This window comes from Miniopterus schreibersii (genome assembly GCF_964146895.1).
Source record: "Miniopterus schreibersii genome assembly, chromosome: 19".
Classification (NCBI taxonomy): Eukaryota; Metazoa; Chordata; class Mammalia; order Chiroptera; family Miniopteridae; genus Miniopterus; species Miniopterus schreibersii.
This window is the reverse complement of record NC_138119.1, coordinates 15742712-15761616: the sequence shown is the minus strand read 5'-3', so window position 1 is coordinate 15761616 and position 18905 is coordinate 15742712. Positions and strand designations below refer to the sequence as shown.

At 39.3% G+C, this 18905-nt stretch overlaps 1 protein-coding gene across 3 annotated transcripts; it reads left to right on the top strand.

Annotated features, from left to right (window-relative positions):
• Positions 1-507: 507 nt before the first annotated feature.
• On the top strand, positions 508-18869 carry VAMP4 (vesicle associated membrane protein 4). 3 transcript variants are annotated; one of them, XM_081121344.1, is made up of 8 exons: positions 508-680; positions 3476-3598; positions 6029-6075; positions 8934-8984; positions 10946-11046; positions 11899-12034; positions 14917-14968; positions 18198-18869. In XM_081121344.1, the coding sequence occupies exons 2-7, from the start codon at positions 3533-3535 to the stop codon at positions 14960-14962; spliced, it is 447 nt and encodes a 148-aa protein (XP_080977470.1). In that variant the 5' UTR covers positions 508-680; positions 3476-3532; the 3' UTR covers positions 14963-14968; positions 18198-18869. The 3 variants fall into 3 exon arrangements, with proteins under 3 accessions (XP_080977470.1, XP_080977471.1, XP_080977472.1); XM_081121345.1 differs by having other exon boundaries at positions 518-680; positions 11955-12034; XM_081121346.1 differs by having other exon boundaries at positions 542-680; positions 10946-11000; positions 11955-12034.
• The last annotated feature ends 36 nt before the right edge of the window (positions 18870-18905 follow it).

Sequence of the window (18905 nt, the reverse complement as noted above, 5' to 3'; positions counted from 1 at the left end):
GTTAAAATCTGGGAATACAAATATGGTAAACAGTGTTTGCTGTCCTCCAAGAACAAATAATTCAAGTTGGTGAGACTGGAACACCGTTCTGACTCTAAGTCCAGTGTTGTTTATATTCTTTCAGGCTTATTGGTATTATCTGATTTATACTAACTGTAAAATGACTCTTTCTAAGCTTTCAGAAATGTTGGGCATGGTAAAGGAGCTTTGTTCAGGTGATTAAAGGGTGGGGCTTCCATCACTCTTCCTCTATGCAATTATACCAAAATGGTTGGCAGAACTAAAGAATTATGGTTTAAAAATTGCTTTATTCATAGAAACTATTCAATGGCATGCCAGCAGAGCTCAATAATCATATTGCCTTAAGTTGTTGTGTAAGAAGGGCTGAGGTTGTAACTGGCGAAAACACTAATTGGCTACCAAAGCAGGGAAATGCCCGATAACAAGCAGAGCGGGGAATCGACTCCTTCGACGATCAATGTGGCCTGGCCCCGCCCCCTCCCTGGCCCCGCCCCCCGCCGGGAGCCAGGCTGCGGAGCGCAGATGGGCTCGATGAGCCGGGGCGCAGCTGCGGCGGAGCGGCCGACGCCGGCTGGACGCCCACCGCCTCCGCTCTCCGTCCTCTTGCTCCGCTCCCTGCTCCTTCCCGTCGCCGCCCGAGACCTCCCCGGGAGACCCAGGTACCGCAGCCCGCCTGGTCTCGGGCGGGGGAGGGAGGAGCGGGGGAGGGCGGTGGTGGGTGGTGAGGAGGAAAGAAATGGAGACGACGCCCGGGCTCCGCAACGTCCGCGCCGGGCTGCGGGCCCGGCCTGGGGGCCCGGGAGGGAGCCCCGAGCGGGAGGAGGCCGGGGTCGGACCGGGGCGCTCTGAGGAAGGGCGACGGGGACGGGTGTGCGGGCGGGAGGAGCGCGGAGGCAGCGGGTGTCGCGGGGCGGGAAGGACCAGAGTTAGGAGCGGACCTGGTGCGACAGCTGGGGGAGGACGGGGAGCCGCCGGCTGGAGGGCCGGGCTTGGGTCGGGATTTCAAAGGCTCGATGCCTAAAGTCTGGGAGGTTATGTGAATAGCAGCATCTCCTGGCGGTGTCCAGTTCAAGTCACCGGTTTCCCGGAAGCCGCACCAGCCTCGCCTGCGGACGGGAGAAGGGGAAGAGGCGTCCGAAAGGGACGGGAGGCCGGGACAGGGAAGCCTCCGCCGGGGTGCCAGCCTTGCGCGAAATGAAACAGGGTTTCTCGTTACTTTTTGCCAACGTTTATTAAACGACAGGCTAGAAGTGTGTTATATGTAAAGGCCCTAAACAGAGAAAGTACTGCCTCTTGCAAAAATACATACATGACATTGTAAACGTAGGAGGATGGCATAAGAAGCAGACGGTAATGACTTTTTTTTAGGTGAATTGTACATCGCTGTTCTGCCCTCCATGATGAAATACATCATGAATTCTCTTATTTACATGTATACCTAGACACAGATACCTGAATGCATACACGGTTTTGCAGAGATCATCTTAGGTAGAATATATATAAGTCTAATTTCTAAGCATGTTTTTTTTCTACGAGTCGTTTGGTACAGATACCAGTTGCCCTGTGGTTCATGATGCGTAGTTCATGAATCTGCCTGCTGCTTTGCTGATGGCTTTTCTGTTGGTCAGATGCTGGTTTCTTGCCTTCCTGAGGCTGATCCTGAACGTGGGTCTTGCTCACCATTAAGCTTGTAGCTTCACTGTCTGTCTCATAAAGATGTTATGTAAGTCTGCCTGTTACTTGCTTTGGGAGGTTCAGGTAGCCCCTTTGTGGGGTTTAACATGCAAACAAAATACAGGAATAATGAAAAGCTCAGTTCTTTAGTTGCTTCTTTTGTCATTTTGTGGGTTCCCCCCCCCCAGGGGTTCTGTGACATTTCTGCATGAGCAAATTATTCTGAAATCAAGGCTAGAGAAATAAAATGTGCCAGATGTGTGGGACAGAAATATTGTTGACTCTAGAGTTGTTTACTCAGGTTGCAAGAGTTTGTTTTTTCTTACACGTGGTTAAGTGTCTGGTTCAGAAGCATTTCTTATCAAAAGAAAGTGTCTATCAATTAGTTTTGACAGGAAGCCAACTTAAAATATTACTTTTACTTGATTTATGAAACTGGACTCTGGACTTGTTTATTTTTTTACTGCATACCATTAACCAACAAACCAATGTCCAGCTATACCTAATTTGAAAATCATCTTTGGTTTCCTCATGTGGAAGAAACCAAAGGGTTGTTATAGGGAGGTGGTCTTTCTAGAACACAGCTGTGTAACCTGATGGGCCACTAACTGAATAAATATAACTGATCATTCACAGCCATTGATTGAGGCCTATGTTTCTGCTATTTCAGTGAGCAGAGTGACTAACACTATTAATTTCTTATCTTTACTAAGCCTTAGCTTTCTTTTAGTTTTTAATGCCTATTTCAGAGGAATAACAGGAAACACACATAAATCCCTGAGCACAGTGCCCAGCACACAGTAAAACTTTGGGTACTCCTTAACTAGTCTCATTATTCATCTGTCCTCTAGTCCAAGATACTGAAAACTCATATCTGCATGTGTCAGCTTTTACTCAAGAAAAATGTATGTTGCAGACTCAAGCATTTTTCTGGGAAAAAAATCACAATGCATATTAGCACATAAAAGGAAGTAAGACTTACTGTAAGAAAAACAAAACTGGATTTGTTGAACAGTTCTTACCAAACATCCCTTTTCTTGGCACACCCAGTGCTATTAGCTTCAGAACAGGATGTTAGAGTTTATAGAACTTTTTTGCATGTATTATCTGATTAGGCCGTCCCAACTCCATGCAGAAGCCTAGAAAGCACTATTTTTTAAAAATATTTTTATTGATTTTTAGAGAGAGAGGAAGGGAGAGAGAAAAACATTACTGTGAGAGCTAAGCTTTGGTCGGCTGCCTCCTGCACACCCCTACAAGGGATTGAGCCTGAAACCCAGGCATGTGCCCTGACCGGGAATTGAACTGTCAGCCTTCCCGTGCATGGGACAATGCCCAACCAACTGAGCCGTACCAGCCAGGGCTGGAAAGCACTATTTTACAGGTAAGGGAACTGAATCATTGTTCAAGCAACTAACCTAAAGTGAGCACTAGAAGTGTTCTGCTGTTTTCTGACTCCAAGTTAAAATCCTAAGATATTCAATGTCTCACTTTCAGGGAAGCACCTCCTGCATTTTCCCCCTGTACAGTCTGCTTTTTCACGCACTTATTTCCTCCACATGTTCTCCTAAGAAAGTTACATCTAGTGTCTTACGATTTTTACTATTCCTTGTATATTGAGCCTACTGTGGAGGTCCCTGGAAAGGAGCAAGTGAGAAGAGAGTACTTGAAGTCAGAGAAGTGAAGGAGGCCCCTTCACATAGGGCCTTGTACTCTATTGTAAGTACTTTACCTTATACCCCAGAGTTTCAGATCTGATGAAACCTATTTTCTCTTTAAGGTGGTAAGTACTTATTCTGCCGGGAAGTAGAAGAGTACTTCTAGAGTGAAAAAAAACATGCCTCCCAAGTTCAAGCGCCACCTAAATGATGACGATGTCACTGGTTCTGTGAAAAGTGAAAGGGTAAGTTCAGAATCTTAGGCTTTAAAAAAAAAAAAGACTAAAAATACGTTTTCATTCCCTTTGTAAAAACTTCATTCCTTTCTTTGCTGAATAATACTCTGTTATATGGACATACCACATTTTGTTTATCCATTCATCGGTTGACAAACATTTGGGGTTATTACCACTTTTTGGCTATTACGAGTAATACCACTGCTATGAACATTCATGTACAAGTTTTTGTGTGAACACACGTTTTCATTTATCTTGGTAAACACCAGGAGTGGAATTTCTGAATTCCTCTAATAGAATTGCCCGTGTTCAGTGTTTTGAAGAACTGCCAAACTGTTTCCCAAAGTGGCTGCACAGCTTTTACCTTCCCACCAGCAATATATGTATGTTCCCGTTTCTCCACACATCTCACCGCCAATTTCTTCTCACCAACACTTGTTCATTTATCTAGTGGTACCTCATTGTATTCCATTATCTTTTTTTGATATTGTATTTCTAGCACTAGTGTTTGTTCAATGAATGGGTATAAAAATACTGGTTTTCATATGTGTTTCTCATTGTACAGCTATAATACAAACACTTCATCTTTAGTATCATCACCCTCTAAGGCAAATAAACTATCATAAAGGTAATGATTATCTGTTAGTTATTAGCCAGACTAGCATTCCAGAAATATTTGTTGAGGAATTAAAGCATCTCCCTGAATATTATTGACTTCGAACATCTTTTCATGTGGTCATTGGCTATTCTTTTATTGGGAATTGTCAATTCCTCTCCTTTGATGATTTTCTGTAATGTGTCTTTTTCTTACTGGTTTGTCAGAGCTTTTTATATAATATAGATATTAGACCTTTGGTCCAAAAGTATGTTGCAGATTTTATTTCTGTCCAATCTGTTACTTACCATTTAACCTTGTTTATGATGTCTTATGTTCTTCATATTTTAAATGTTTATGTAATCAAATCCATTAATCTTTATCTTTAAGACTCCTGGGGTTGTATGTTGCTTAGGAGTAACTTACCCATCTTAAGAGTTAAATACTATTTGATATACTGTCAGTCTTTGTGATTTCATAAATAAGTGCATTTAAGATCACATTTTCCTTTAAGTACTGCGACATACCCTGCGGTTTTGTTCTGTAATGTCCCAGAATCATTCATTTGTAACTAGTCTGTTAAACTTCCATTTACATTTTAATGTGTTAATTAGAAGAAAAGCGTTTTAAAATTTCCTTTTGTTATTTGTTCTCATTTCCATTGCATTCTGCCCAGAGAATGCGACCTCTGTAGGTTTTGGAATTTATTAAAATTCTTTTGAGGCTTATCCTTTCCTTGGATGTTTGAAAATAAAATTTGCTGAGTACAAGGTTCTGTATTATTTCTTTTTTGTCTTAGTTTCTCCATCTCTGAACAGTATGCTAACTCTGCCCTACAATTTTGAATGTAATTTAAGTAGCTTTTGCTTAATATATTCTGAAGCTATATTGTTACATTCATTGTTGTTAAATCTTCTTGGTGAACTGTGCATCTTATCATTATAAAATCTTTTTATTTATTGTGTAATGCCTTTGTCCTAAAATTCCTCTTTTATTAACATTGCTAACTCTAACATCCTTTTTGTTAGAATTTGCTGACGTCTGTCTCCCACCTCTTTTTTTCATCTCTTACTTGACATGTGTTTTAGGGGAATTTCTTGTAAACAGATGTTGGCTGGAAAATGTTGAATGTATAGTTTTTGTCTTTAAAAGGAGAAATTAAGCTGTTCACAGTTATCATGGTCACTATCTGTTGGGACTTTTTCTGCACTAGCTGGTCCCTCTGCTGGCCGTGAATGCTCTTCACCCTGATCTTTGGTTGGCTCTTTGTTACCCATTGGATCTCAGCTTCAATTTCACCCTTGAGAGTGATTTTCCTTGACAGCCTAATCTCACTTAGTCACCCTGTCCCTTTCTATCCCATCACTGTTTTAATTCTCTGCATAGCATTTATCATCAGATATTTTTCTGTGAGACCTCAGACCTTGTCTGTGCTGTTCAGAGCTGGTGCTTGGTCCTTAGAACAGTGCCCAGCACATGGGAGATGCCCAAGCATCTCTGTTCAATGAAAGCTGGATAGAGAGCAGCTGGAAGGCAGAAGGAAGAGAAGGCACTTGCTCCTCCCGACTGCCCGCTGTCCTTACTCCACTCCCGCTTCAGAGACCTTTCTGCCCTGTGGTCAGTTACAGGATTCTGCTGTTAGAAGCATTTTCTTTAGAAAGTCTGCCATTGTGGTGCTAGACCTTTCAGCTTCCAGTGAGGCACATGTAATTACTCTTCCCCCTGGAAGCCTGGAGTTCAGAAATTTCCCCAGGACAGAACTTGTCTTATTACTCTCCTGACCAGGAATCTGAAAACTTCAGTCATTTTCTCTCTCTCTCTTTTTTTTTTTTTTTTGTCGACAGAGAAACCTTTTGGAAGATGATTCAGATGAAGAAGAGGACTTTTTTCTGTAAGTTTTTTGAACAGCTTTATTGGGATGTAATTGATATATAAAGTATGCAATATGGGTTATGACCTATGTACTCTATACCTGTGAAGTCATCACCAAAATCAGATACTAAACAGCACCATCACGTCAGAAGTTTCCTCGTGCCCCGGGGTAGTCTCTCACTCTCCCAATCCCCAGGCAACCACCGACCTGCTTTCTACCACTATAGTTTGTATTTTGTAGAATTTTTTTATAAGTGAAACCATACATTATGCCTCTTTTTTTTTACTGGCTTCATTCACTCTGCATAATTATTTTGAGATTCATCCATGCTGTCACATGTATCAAGTTTGTTTCTTTTTATTTCTGATTAGTGTTCCATTGTATTAATATCCTGCAATTCATTCATTCACTTATTGATGGCTGTTTGGGGGGTAGTTCTAGTTTTCAGCTATTATAAAAAAGGCTGCTATAAACATTTCTGTACAAGTTTTTTGTGTGGACATCTGCTTTCTTTTTCTTTGGGTAAATATCTAGGTATAGACTGGTTGGTGTGTATACAGTTATTTTCCAAAGTGATGTCCCATTTTATATTCCACCAGTATCACATGCGAGTTCCAGTTGCTCCTGATCCCCACCAGCACTCTTTCATGTTAGCCATTCTTGTGGGTGTATAGTGGTATCCCATTAGGTTTTAATTTGCATTTCTCTAATCATAAATTAGGTCGAACATCTTTTATGTGCATATTTTTCATCTTCATGTCTTTTTTGATGAGTTATACGTTAAAATCTTTTGCCCAATTTTAAATTTGTCTTATTAAGAGCTATTTATATAAGATCTTTTTAAGAAACAAGTTCTTTGTCAGAGATGTTTTACAAATATTTCCTCCCAATTTGCAGCTAAATCTTTCATTTCGCAGCAGTATCTTTCGAAGAATCAAAGTTCTGATGAAATAAATTTATTAATTTTTTAAAAGTTATTTTTTGCTTATTTAAGAATCCTTTTCCAAATCTAGTGTCACTAAGATTTTCTTTTTTTTCTAGGAGCTTTATAGTTTTGGCTTTTACATTTAGGTCTATTATATATTTTAAATTAATTGTCATATATGGTTAAGTCAAGGAATTTTTTGTTTTTTATTTTTTGCATATTGCTATCCAATTGTGCTGCCACCATTTGATGAAAAAATTATTCTTTCCCCATTGAATTGCCTTAATACTTTGTCAGAATTAATTGACCTGATCAATCCTTCACATTTATGTTTAGAAAGGGATCTCATACAAGCCTGGGTTTGTATTTACAGAGTCAGGAAGGATGACGTGCTGTTGCAGTTTACTCAAGATTAATGTAGAGACATGCCTGAGAGAAAACATCTACTTCCCCCTTTGTTATGATGTTGTGAAGTTTTTTGTAGAGGCTTTTTCCCCCTAAATAAAAACATTTCTAAAAAGTAATTAACAACCATGAAGCAATAAACAAAATGAATCCAATTACAGGAAATAGTATCATTTTTTGCAGGAAGGTCAGATGAAGTGGGAAGATAATTTCCTACAAGTGACAAGATTTCCATAGAGTCACAAAGCTAATTGCTGACATTACTGATTACGGTAAGAAGCCTTAGTCTACAGCAATAACTACCTGTCAAAAGGAACTCAGTGTTGGATAGCAGGCCAGATGCTTTGGTTAAATGAGTGATTACCTGAATGTAGTTTAGACACCCTGTGAGAATCACTAACTCTTCAGGCAATAGTTGTCACTGGAGGTTCGCTCCCAAATCATGCTGTGCATCTTCCAAAGGGCCTGGCAACACCAGCACACTTGTCCACAATGCAACTGCTACACCCTGCAGTTTTGTCTGCGTGTTGAAAGGGAGATACATCAAGTAAAGTTCTTGAAATAATTTTTAAAAATTAATCAACACCCATGTTTATAGCAGCAATATTCACAATAGCCAAAAGTTAGAAGCAACCAAAGTGTCCATCAGTTGATGGAGAGAAACAAAATGTGATATATACGTACAGTGGACTATTAGTCTTAAAAAGGAAGGACATTCTGACAGGGCTACAACATGGATGAATGACATTATGCTGAGTGAAAGAAGCTGGTCACAAAAGGATACATTTTACATGATCCACTTAAATGAGGTCCCTAGAGTAGTTAAATTCATAGAGACATAAAATAGACGCTGCCAGGGGCTGGGAGGAATGGGGACTGGGGAATTAGTGTTTAATTAGTACAAAACCCATTTTCTTTTGAGTTTTATAGTTTATACCTTATTCTCTATCATCAGAAGAATACTTAAAATATCTAAAAGTGTTTTTATTTCCAGAATTTTAAAATGGATTTGTTAAAGTGATACAACATTTGACTATAAGAGAGAAATAATAATATGTTGATATTTTCATATACTCCCGCATTTCTCTTTAGCCATATTGTTAAGTTTAAGATGAGTAATCAAAAAGCATAGGTAAATTTTTAGTGTTTTGAATGGATTTTTCTCGGCATCCATCCCTGATAATCAGCATTTCATTATAGCCCAAATTCAAGGTGAATTGTACTTTTAGTTTTCTATAATTGATCATAAAGCTATTCATACTCACTGGCACTTTCATTGTTATGGTATTTCAAAGATTAATCATTAGAACATCCTGTGTGTAACTAAGGACAACATAAATCCTAATTTCTCTGAAAGTTATATTCAGAAGAATTAGGTTAATTGAGACATGATTACATACCATTCAGTTCCAGCAATACCAGTAAAATGTGGTTCTTTATGGTAAATGACTGTTTAGAATTCACCTTGATTGAGTGTATTTTCTGTTTTTGTCTTTGTTTTTTTAATGCTCTCATTATTCATGTGTACTGGGTATTTTGTTTTCAGAAGGGGACCATCTGGACCAAGATTTGGACCTAGAAATGATAAAATTAAGCAGTAAGTTTTTGAGACACTCATTTGTTTAAATTATTATCATTATTCTCCGTGGACCATAGGTGGGCAAACTATAGCCTGTGAGCCATATCTGGCAGCCACCTGTGCTTGTAAATAAAGTTTTATTGGAATACAGTCTGCCTATTTGCTTTCTTATTATCTAGGGCTGCTTTCAAACCACAATGGCAGATCTGAGTAGTTGTGACAGAGACCTTATGCCCACAAAATCTAAAATAGCTATTATCTACCTGGCCCTTTATAGAAAAAATTTGCTGAGTCCTGATATAGACAAAATATAACTGCTGGGTTTAAAAAACCCAGTAATTTTTATTTTCACAAAGCTACCTCTGAATCATAGCTAAGGAAATGCAATTCCTGGTTCATGGTTTTTCTTAACTTGATTACCTTATATCAAATCCACTTATTTAGCACAATCTCAGGATCTATTTTGGTTTTAAATCTATAGCTTGAGCCTCATTTTCAGAATAACGAAAAGCAATGTAATAGGTTTAGTTTTTTGAAGTACAGTTGTCTTTTTGTATACTTCCAGAATTTTTTTCATATTTGTTACTTATTCTAACCCATATACTGATCTAAGTTTTATGGCCAATTTCAGTTTAAAGCCTTTGTTCTGTGTATTGTTGGTGGCAGATGATGGATAATGCTGTAGTGACTGTAGCTAATGTTAGAAAGTACGAGTCCCGACAGAAGGGAGAAGGAATGGATGGAGCCATGAAGTAGCCATGGAAACTGACCAGGCCTCACAGACTAACTGGAGGAAAAACTGAATGGCTCAGGTTCGAGCTGAGGAGGGATAGGCTGCCCTGATTCTGAGCATAGATGGCCCCTCATGGGAAGGGTACTGTAATGGGGAATCTCATTTTTGGTGAGATACTTGGAGTATAGTCAGGTAGCTATTGCTGTGAAGAAAAAATGTCCACATTTAGTCTAATCCTAGCTCATGGATTCTGAAATATAGAACCAGGGTACCAACAAATTGGAGTATAGGATGTTTTCATTTTCTGTTGCTGTGTAACAGATTGCCCTGAATTTAGTAGTCTAAAGCAAGACACATCTGTCATCTCACGTTTCCCATGGGGCAGGAGCTCAGTCACTGCATAGCTGGGCCTCTGCACAGGGTCTCAAAAGCCTAGAATCAAGGCATCACCATGCCTTATTTCACAAATTAATATAAGGTTTTTTTGCCTAATGAGTAGAGCAACAGGAAAACTAGACAGTTAAAATATTAAACATGGAAGTCTGTGTTAGTGGTCTCCGGAGTGAGAGAAGGCAGCTGGAAACCAGTTATTAAATTTTTGAATTTATAGTAAACCTTCATTGGACAGCCTGAAATTTGGATAGAACAGGCCCTCATCGGCTGACATAAAAGGAAATCCTATTTTTATTTTGAAGAACAACAAAGTTTTTCCTCGTTGCTCCATTGGAGGGGGGGCTTCAAACCTTCCCAGGTGTTGCCAGTTGCCTTAAACTCTGTTTAAGAGAAAACTGATGAACCAGGAAGAGTTTTGCCCATTGAGCATCAGTGGCCTAGAGCAAACCTTACATTTCCATTTGGGAAACCAAGTATTTTCATGAGCTTCTAACATACCTGGGCCAACTCCTTTGGTAGTCCTAGTGTGTGAACTGTACAGCACACTGAGGTTACAGCTGTGTCCGTGTGATGCCTCAGCTCCCTGCTGAAAAGAAAATGAAGCTGATTGGCCGGAGTCAAGCTGTTTGACTAAATGCTGCAGTTCCTGAGCATTCTGACAGCCCCTTTCATTTGCAGAAACAGGGCTGAAACTAACGCATAAGTTCAATGTTACTTTTATTTCTATCATGTCGTCTTTCATTACCGGAGGCATTAATTGCTATAATACCTTAAACTTTAACATTTCATAGTTTTAAAAATTATAAAATTCTCAAAAGGAAAATAAACGTTTTTAATCTTTTTTTAAAACTAGTGTTCAGAACCAGGTGGATGAAGTTATTGATGTCATGCAAGAAAATATCACAAAGGTAATTGAAAGAGGGGAGAGACTAGATGAACTTCAGGACAAATCAGGTACAAACATTTCACATATTTCTCCATATTAACCTGTTTCAATAGTGTACTTCTCCCATTTTTCTAGCCGAAGTTTAGGAGCTTTGACTTAGGAAAACAGTATTTGGTTCTTACCTGACGACTTTAACATTTTCACTTTAGCTCCCTTTACTTTGAATCATCTTGTTGTTGTATTATTTCTTCAGGTGATCAGTTGAGAATGGAAAATTTAAAAATTCATTGTTGAGGGGTCATAGTGCAGTTTTTTCTTTTTTCTTGATGTGCTTTGTATTTTTCATGAGCTCCAGGAGGAGGGGTCTAATCACATTTACTTCAAATGTGCCTGATCGTTTTATTTCTTCTTTGGTAACTTAGTAACCTTTCTTTACTTGCAGATGTCTGTCTCTGTGCCTGTAATAGTTCCTGGCACATACTAAGTATTCAGATATTGTTTCAACGATGAGTGGCTCAGTATCTGACTAGTCCTTGATAGACTTGTGTAAGCAGAAAGCTTATTTAACCACTTTTAAAATTCATAGTTTTGCTTCTAAACCAGTCACTTTTGGAGTCTTGTAAGAATAGAACCTCCACCTGTTGATTTTTTTCTATAGATGTGCCAAGTATGTGAATTTTTAAAGAATATTTTCTTACCAGAATTCCTATTTGTTCGAAAGCTTGAGGCGCTGGAAAGACCTCTCTTAATCTTATTGTGAAAATGGATTAAGCAAACTGACCTGCAGTGATTTTTTTTTTTTTTACAATGCAGAATGTCACAGTTTGTGGGTGGAGGAAAGGGAGGGTGTTGTTTTCATGCGTAAAGGGAATAAATTTATAGAAGTAGAAATTAATACTTCCTTGTCTTTGTGTGACTAGATAAAAGAATCCCGTTATGTCGTCTAATCCTTGTCTCCATCCTCTGTGTGATACAGAAAGCTTATCGGATAACGCAACCGCTTTCAGCAATAGATCCAAACAGCTCCGGCGGCAGATGTGGTGGCGTGGGTGCAAGGTGAGTAAATGAAGCCGTGGAAAGGGTGGCAGCGCTCGCATGCTGTCCAGAGTCAGGAGGGGCAGGGCCCCTCAACTACAAGCTCCGTGAGGACAGACACTCGCTTTCCGTGGTGTCTTCTGAACCTGGGCCGGGTGGAAACTCAGTAAATGTTTGTTGAATGGTTAATGGCTTGGGGACAGAAATAATTAATGGATTCGAGCAATGCCTAAAAGGTGGTTTTCATGGATTTCTTCATAGACAGTTACCACATTTATTAATAATTTAGCTACCTCTAAGCTTAAAACAAATATTAATTTTTCTTAGAATTTATTATTAGTACCTTTTGGAGCCGCCTATAGCATTATATACAGATATTTTTAAAAATGAAAACTAAAAATAATTTTTTTGAAAGGGAGAAAAAAGCATTTTATGTGTCAGGATATGGCAGATGTGGCTAAGAAAAAAATTTCACTCATTCTAGAGAAATAAGAAAGAAAAGAAAATTTTAACAAAGAAAAAATGAGGATTATTATGTACTAATATATTCCTGCAAAACACTTTGTAGAAATGAATTTACTTCTTAAATCAAGTATGGCTGCTAGTCATTAAACAGGAGATTTTTTTTTGAGAGTTTATAACTATGAGCAAATCTTTTCCCTTTCCTCCTGATTCTGTGTATCATTTTTGGTGGTGGTGAAATCTTAGACATAAACCCATTGTTTTTAGTCTCTCATTTTCAAGTTTGGCAATAAGTTTCTAAATTTCACTTTCACATACACTAAGGATTTCTTCCAAGATTTGCATTGGATTTACTTATTTTTGTCTGCCTGCCTGTCGAGGCCTCTTACTTTCAGAAGTAGAACATAGGAAAGAAATATGTCCCATTGCTCTCCTTATCTAGAATTTAAATTTTCTATTTTCTTTAAATTTCTATTTCTATAGAAGTTTTCTATTTCAGAGACTAATTTGGAAGAACCCTCACCATCTCTCCCCACACACACACCCATTCACCTAGCCCTGGAAAGGTGATCAGAGTGTGCATTGCCTAGCTTTTCTCAGCGCTGTCTAAAGATTTTGTATTTTATGGGGTTAAGATCAGAGGAATAGTAAGCTTTTAAGGGGGAAGTTGAATTAATTTTAAAATGATATTTAAAGTAGTCTCTGTCACTACCATTTGCTGGATTGAGTTCAGAATGATTTAGAAGGGCTTAGAGGAGGGACACAGAGACAGAAAGCAGGTCAGAGGTCGCCATTGGGTCAGGGTAGAGGGTGGAGATAGACCACAGCAGAGCATGAAGGAACTTTGTGGAATGCTAGAAATGTCTTGTATTTGATTGTGCTGGTGGTTGACAACTACATATTTGTCAAAACCCATCAATATGAACTTTAAAAGGGTGAATTTTATTTCTATGAAGTGTATCTCAGTACACCTGACTTTAAAAATAAATAAATGAACAGAATTCTCCAGTGGGTGGGGAGGGAGAATCACTGACACTGTCTTAAGCATCCTGGAGGCTCTTATGCATCTGGTGGTAAAAAGATTTTTGTCCATGTCACTTGGAAGAAAAGTGCTTTAGACACACATGACACATCACTGCCATTTTTGGTTGTACACATTCCTGACGGTGTTAGAGACCTAAGGGAAGAAACTATCTATTGAGATGTTTTATAGTGATATTGGTGTTTCCATTTAAATGCTCTAAGCCTAGCACATATTAGCAGGGCAAGTTGTTGTATGTATGGGTAAAGTTGAAAAATGGCCATAAAATTCCAAATTACTCTAGAAATGTTTTTAGGTTAAATAAAAAGCAAAGAACCCATATATTCTCTGAATCACTTTGTCCCTAAAGTACTTTAGTTTATAGTGAAATGCGGACCCAGACAGGTACTGATAATGTACTTCTAGTATCCATCTGACCTGAGTCTGCCTCTACAGTTTTTGGTTATCATAATAATAATAACAGGTACCTGGTGTCCGGATTGCAGAGCTTCCCTGTGCTCTCTTGGTCACTTTGTTCTTGTCATGGATGTGAGACCACTGCAGTGTCACCAGTAGTTCTGTTTCATTGGCTACTCCTGGTTGCCATTTGTGATACTCACAGAATGTTCATGTGTTTACAATAACTGGGTATCTTTTTTTCCGACTGAACCATCTTTAATTGATCATCTGTGAAAATCTTTGATGAAAATAAGACTTTCATTTGAACTCATCAGGAAAATCAAATCAATTTATAATTTATGTGTTCTAGGATTAAATGAATATGACATTAGAGAGAGAAATGTGAACTTAAAATATTAGCTCACTAAGAACTAATCTTACGTATTCTCCGCAACTGTGAAATGGACACAGAGAATGCTTTCAGCCACATTATTTATTACACAAGATTATTCATGGAGAATCTAAATTCCCTTCCTCAAAACAGATAAAACTGCCAGGAAGAAAGCAAGGGGAGCCCAAACTCACAGAATTCTCATCTCCTTTGAGAATAGTGCTATTTGCTGCCTTGTACTGTGTGTGTGTGAAATCATTTGTGTTGGCTGTTTATCCTGTCCTGACGCTTTTTAAGGAGCTGCTAAAATCCCGTACTTTTCCTGGTCTACTATTAGAAATAAGTGCAAGAAATCAGAAGTCCAGGTCCATGGAGACTTTGATTACTGTCCACTGGGCAGTGAGCCTTGAACAGAAAAATCCAGGCAAGCAAAATGCTCAAATTTGGGGAACCCTATTAACAAAAAGATACAAATAGCCAGCAAGTTCATTTGAAAAAATAGTTGAAAGCCTCTAAAGGGATGAGCCTGCTCACTGATGAGTTAGTAGCCTATGGTACTAACAGAACAGAGAATCGTGTGAATAAAGTCAGCATTGATACTAATACCCTTCTGCCTTTTGTGTGTTGTAGATTAAAGCCATCATGGCCTTGGTTGCAGTCATCCTTTTGTTGGTGATCATCAGTAAGTATTTATGGGTTATTAATTTGGGGGAGTATCATTTGTTCTGGGGTTCATTTTAATTCCCTTTTTAATTTGTTTTCAGTTGACCTGGTATGACTGTCAGGATTGAGTTCTGATTTCTGACTGGAGTCAAGAGCTCTTTGCCTAGACTCTGTGATCTCTGAAAATGCTCCTAAATCATATGCAAACACAGGGCTAAGTGCTTTGTTTGAGGACAGATACGGCTCCTGTTGCACCAGGGCTGTGGCACTCACCTGCTGGTTGTTACTAACATTCAGAAATGGCAGCTTGCGTTTCTTAGTATCGTGTTTGAAGGACAAATCTAGATAAGTTCTCCAGATGAATTTTTTGTTGTTTCTGTTTTCGATTTGAGGTTGATTTCAGTCATTAATATCCTTAATATTATTTTTAAAGTAAGATAATTTTTTATATCTCCTTTTCTCCAAAGCCTCTTTCCCTATGTTTTCAGGGACTTTATGGAGATTTGGAAAGTGTCTCAAAATAATCATTTGAAAAATTCCATCGTAATAATTCTATCTAAAGAGAGAAGAGTTTTGTTGCAAAGAAATTGAGTCAATCCTCACTCATATTGGTGGATTCGGGTTTGCGAATTCACCTGCTAGCAAACAGTGATTTGTAACCCACATCAGTACTTGTGTTGCATTCACAGTCATTGTATTCAGAACAGTGAAAGTCTGAGTACCTGAGCTCACGTTCCTAGCTGATGTCTGACGAGGCCATGCCCTGCCTTCTGGTTTTGCTCTCGTAAACGAGTGTCCTTCAGGGAGACAGCAGCATCACTAGTGATGTTACCTAAGGTAACAGATTCTTAGTCCTGTGCTCATGGGAGGCAGCATCCCGCCAGGAAACAAGAGCTCGCCCAAGAGTGTATTTGCCATCCTCTTTTCCAGGCAGATTTCCAGCAACTGTGAGGGATTGTGAAATTCTGATTAAGGAATTATCCTTCCATGACTGAGTAAGGGTAACTGTTGCAGTGAATATGTACATCTAGATCCGTATCCTTCTAGTGACAATAGTAACTAAAACCAGTGGTCTAAAACACAGGGGAGTTGACCAGCTTGGGGCAGCAGGATCAGAATGGTCAGCGCTCCTAAGGACAAGGTGACTATAGCGGTTATAAGCTAAGTGTGAGAATTCTGCATAGTCAAGTTCAGTGTTGAAGGTATGCACTGGCCTGGTCCAGACTCGGGCGGAAGCAGTTTTCTTCCCTGTCGGAGACAGGTGTGCAGGTCATCCAGGTGGATTCTCCCTATTAAAGTGGGGATGTGGGTCCAGGAGTCAGGTCCCTCCAGCTTGGCTGCATGAGATTCACAGGAAGTACCTGGAAAGGACCTTCTAGCAGGGTCGTAAAGAAATCTTTCAAGGATATCTGTTCCAGAAATTTCTCTGAAGATAAAGCTTACCTGCAAAAGGTATCAGAGTAAAAGTACCCTGTGTAAATGACAGAGACCAAAATTACATGGTCAAAGGTCTGATACAACACAGCTGACGAAGAAATGTGCTTTTCTCTGCAACACACATTTTAAAATAACTAGAATTCCAAATGAAAATTTCAGGACATGGTAGATTCTTGGAAATGTTACATAGTTTCTAAAAAAGAACATTTGTTTTAATGGCAATAATGTATGCATGCAAACACAAGTTATTTTTTATTTGACAGTGCTTCCTGCTTCCCGTGTAATTTTAACGTAGCACATGGGCCTCATAAGCTTAATTTCTCCTTTTGTAAAGAGAAATTTTCTTTGAAATCTTTCAGGGACCCTTTTAGATAACATGCACGGTTCAGCCCCGCCCATATTTCTTATACATCAGCACTGGCCTGGGTTCCTGCAGAGGGGCTGAGGGATGTTTGGGGGTTTTGATTTCCCATGATTTAAAAATTTTGTTCTTGATCAACCAAGACCAAGGAATTGTTTGGGGTCTGAAATGTGCTACTTGTGAGTGCAGCTCCTAGGTTGGTGGCTCCTCTCTTACATGACTCAGAGGAGCCTGGGCACCACACAGTGTTCAGGGGGCCTCGAGTACTCAGGTGAACAAGCCTTTGTGTGTACCAGACAAGCAAGAAATATTCCTTCTAAGCCTGAAACAGGGGATATGGTTTTTTGTTGGGGACCCTGTGAGAGAGCTGCATATCGAAGACATTGAGTAGACACTTCTGCAAAGGTTTCTTGTCACCTGGAAACACCCCTGAGAGGCCAGAAGGAGCAGCTCTTCGAAGTGAAAATAAGCATCATAATTTCTGAGCTGTAATTGCATCAGATGGCCACGAGATGTCACTGTAAGCTCAGTTATTAGAAAAAATGAAAAACAAAGATCCTGGTGAAAAACAGAAGAATAATAATAAAACTGACTCGAGAGTGTCCCTCATAACTCACCAGTCAGATGAGGGAACCCCCTCCACATGGTTCATGTCTCAGACAGCCTCTTACGGACTTTTGTTGAGGGATTACCCTTCCTGGCCCCGTAAAGGTGTGGGCACCACACTCATCTCCAGAGAGTCCTGTCCTTTCTGCTCCTTGGAAAGATCGAATTCTGCTACTGACAAGATACGTTAAATGAAAAACTTTCACGGCTGAAAGCTTTTCACAGAGAAAGACTTTGTTGAGCCAAGTGCTGGCCAGAAAAGAACCAGGTCCTGGGTCTTGAAGTCTAAACTGCCCACCACTATCAACTGATTAGCCTGTCTCCTCTGTCCCTTCCACCCTGCTGTGATTTAATATAGGATGCCTCAGGACTTTCTCCTTGTCAGGGACAATTGGAAAATGTGGAATAGCATTAAGAAGAAAATAGAGTTCAGCTGTGATCTTTCCACACAGAGCTAGCTACTGTTACTATAACTTTTATATATATGTCAAGTCTTTTGCTGTTAACATATAAACATGTTTTTCAAAAACTAAGATATACATATAATTTTTTATTAATATATTATAAATATTTTCTCATGTTACTGAATATTTTTTAAATATTTTAGCAGCTGTATGCTAAGGTTCTGCCATAATCCGTTTGATCAAAATGCCAGCGTTAGACGTTCAGGTGCATTTGTAATGGTTTAGCTTCTCCATTCCCACTCGTTATCTTTCCCTTCAGCCCAGAGGTCAGTCCTCATTACCTGCTTCCAGAGTGGACACAACTGCACGTAGGACTGTTGTTTCTAGCATGGCATGTGGGTCAGATTTTTATATGGTCCTTCTTCGTGTTTCTCTTGCAGTTCTTACAGTTGTGAAATACCGCACTTGATTTGATGACGGAGATCTTCATTAAACGACGTCTGGGACAATAATAATAATAAAAGATTGCTGTATAATTTAAATGAAACTTATGTATATAACTTTCAAAACTTCTTTTTCAAGAAACTGAGAGGCAAGTATCACTTCAAACTGGAGCATTGAGAATATCCAGTATCATTTTTCTTTCTAGCAAAATGTGCTTTTAATAATTATGTTCAAGGCCAAGACAGCCAGCGTCTGTTTTCCCACATTCCAAGGATCTAATTTGAACCGAGATGCTTGCCAGTTCACTATTTGTGTCTGTAGTTCAACTTTGATAGGAGATTTCCTACGGTGTCTTTAATGGCATAAGGACATGCACTCTTGCGTTCAGGTAGGGGGTCAGGAAGCCTGTGTAGCCAGCCATTCCATCACTATTCGCAAGAGGCTTCTCACATTACAGTTGCTTTGCAGTTCCCACAAGCTAAGTGTCATGAACACTACTGCCTTCAGCTGTGACTAAAAACATTCCAGTAAATCTATTTTTGACTGTATAAGGGAATGTGTAGTAATTTCTTGGCATTTGAATTATGGAAATGGGACTTTTAAACGGTGTGAAAAGCACAGTAGTATGGCACCATGAAACGAGATAATAAAATTATTAGAGAATGTCATTGTAGTTTTTGGAAGTGTCCACCATCTCCACAGGC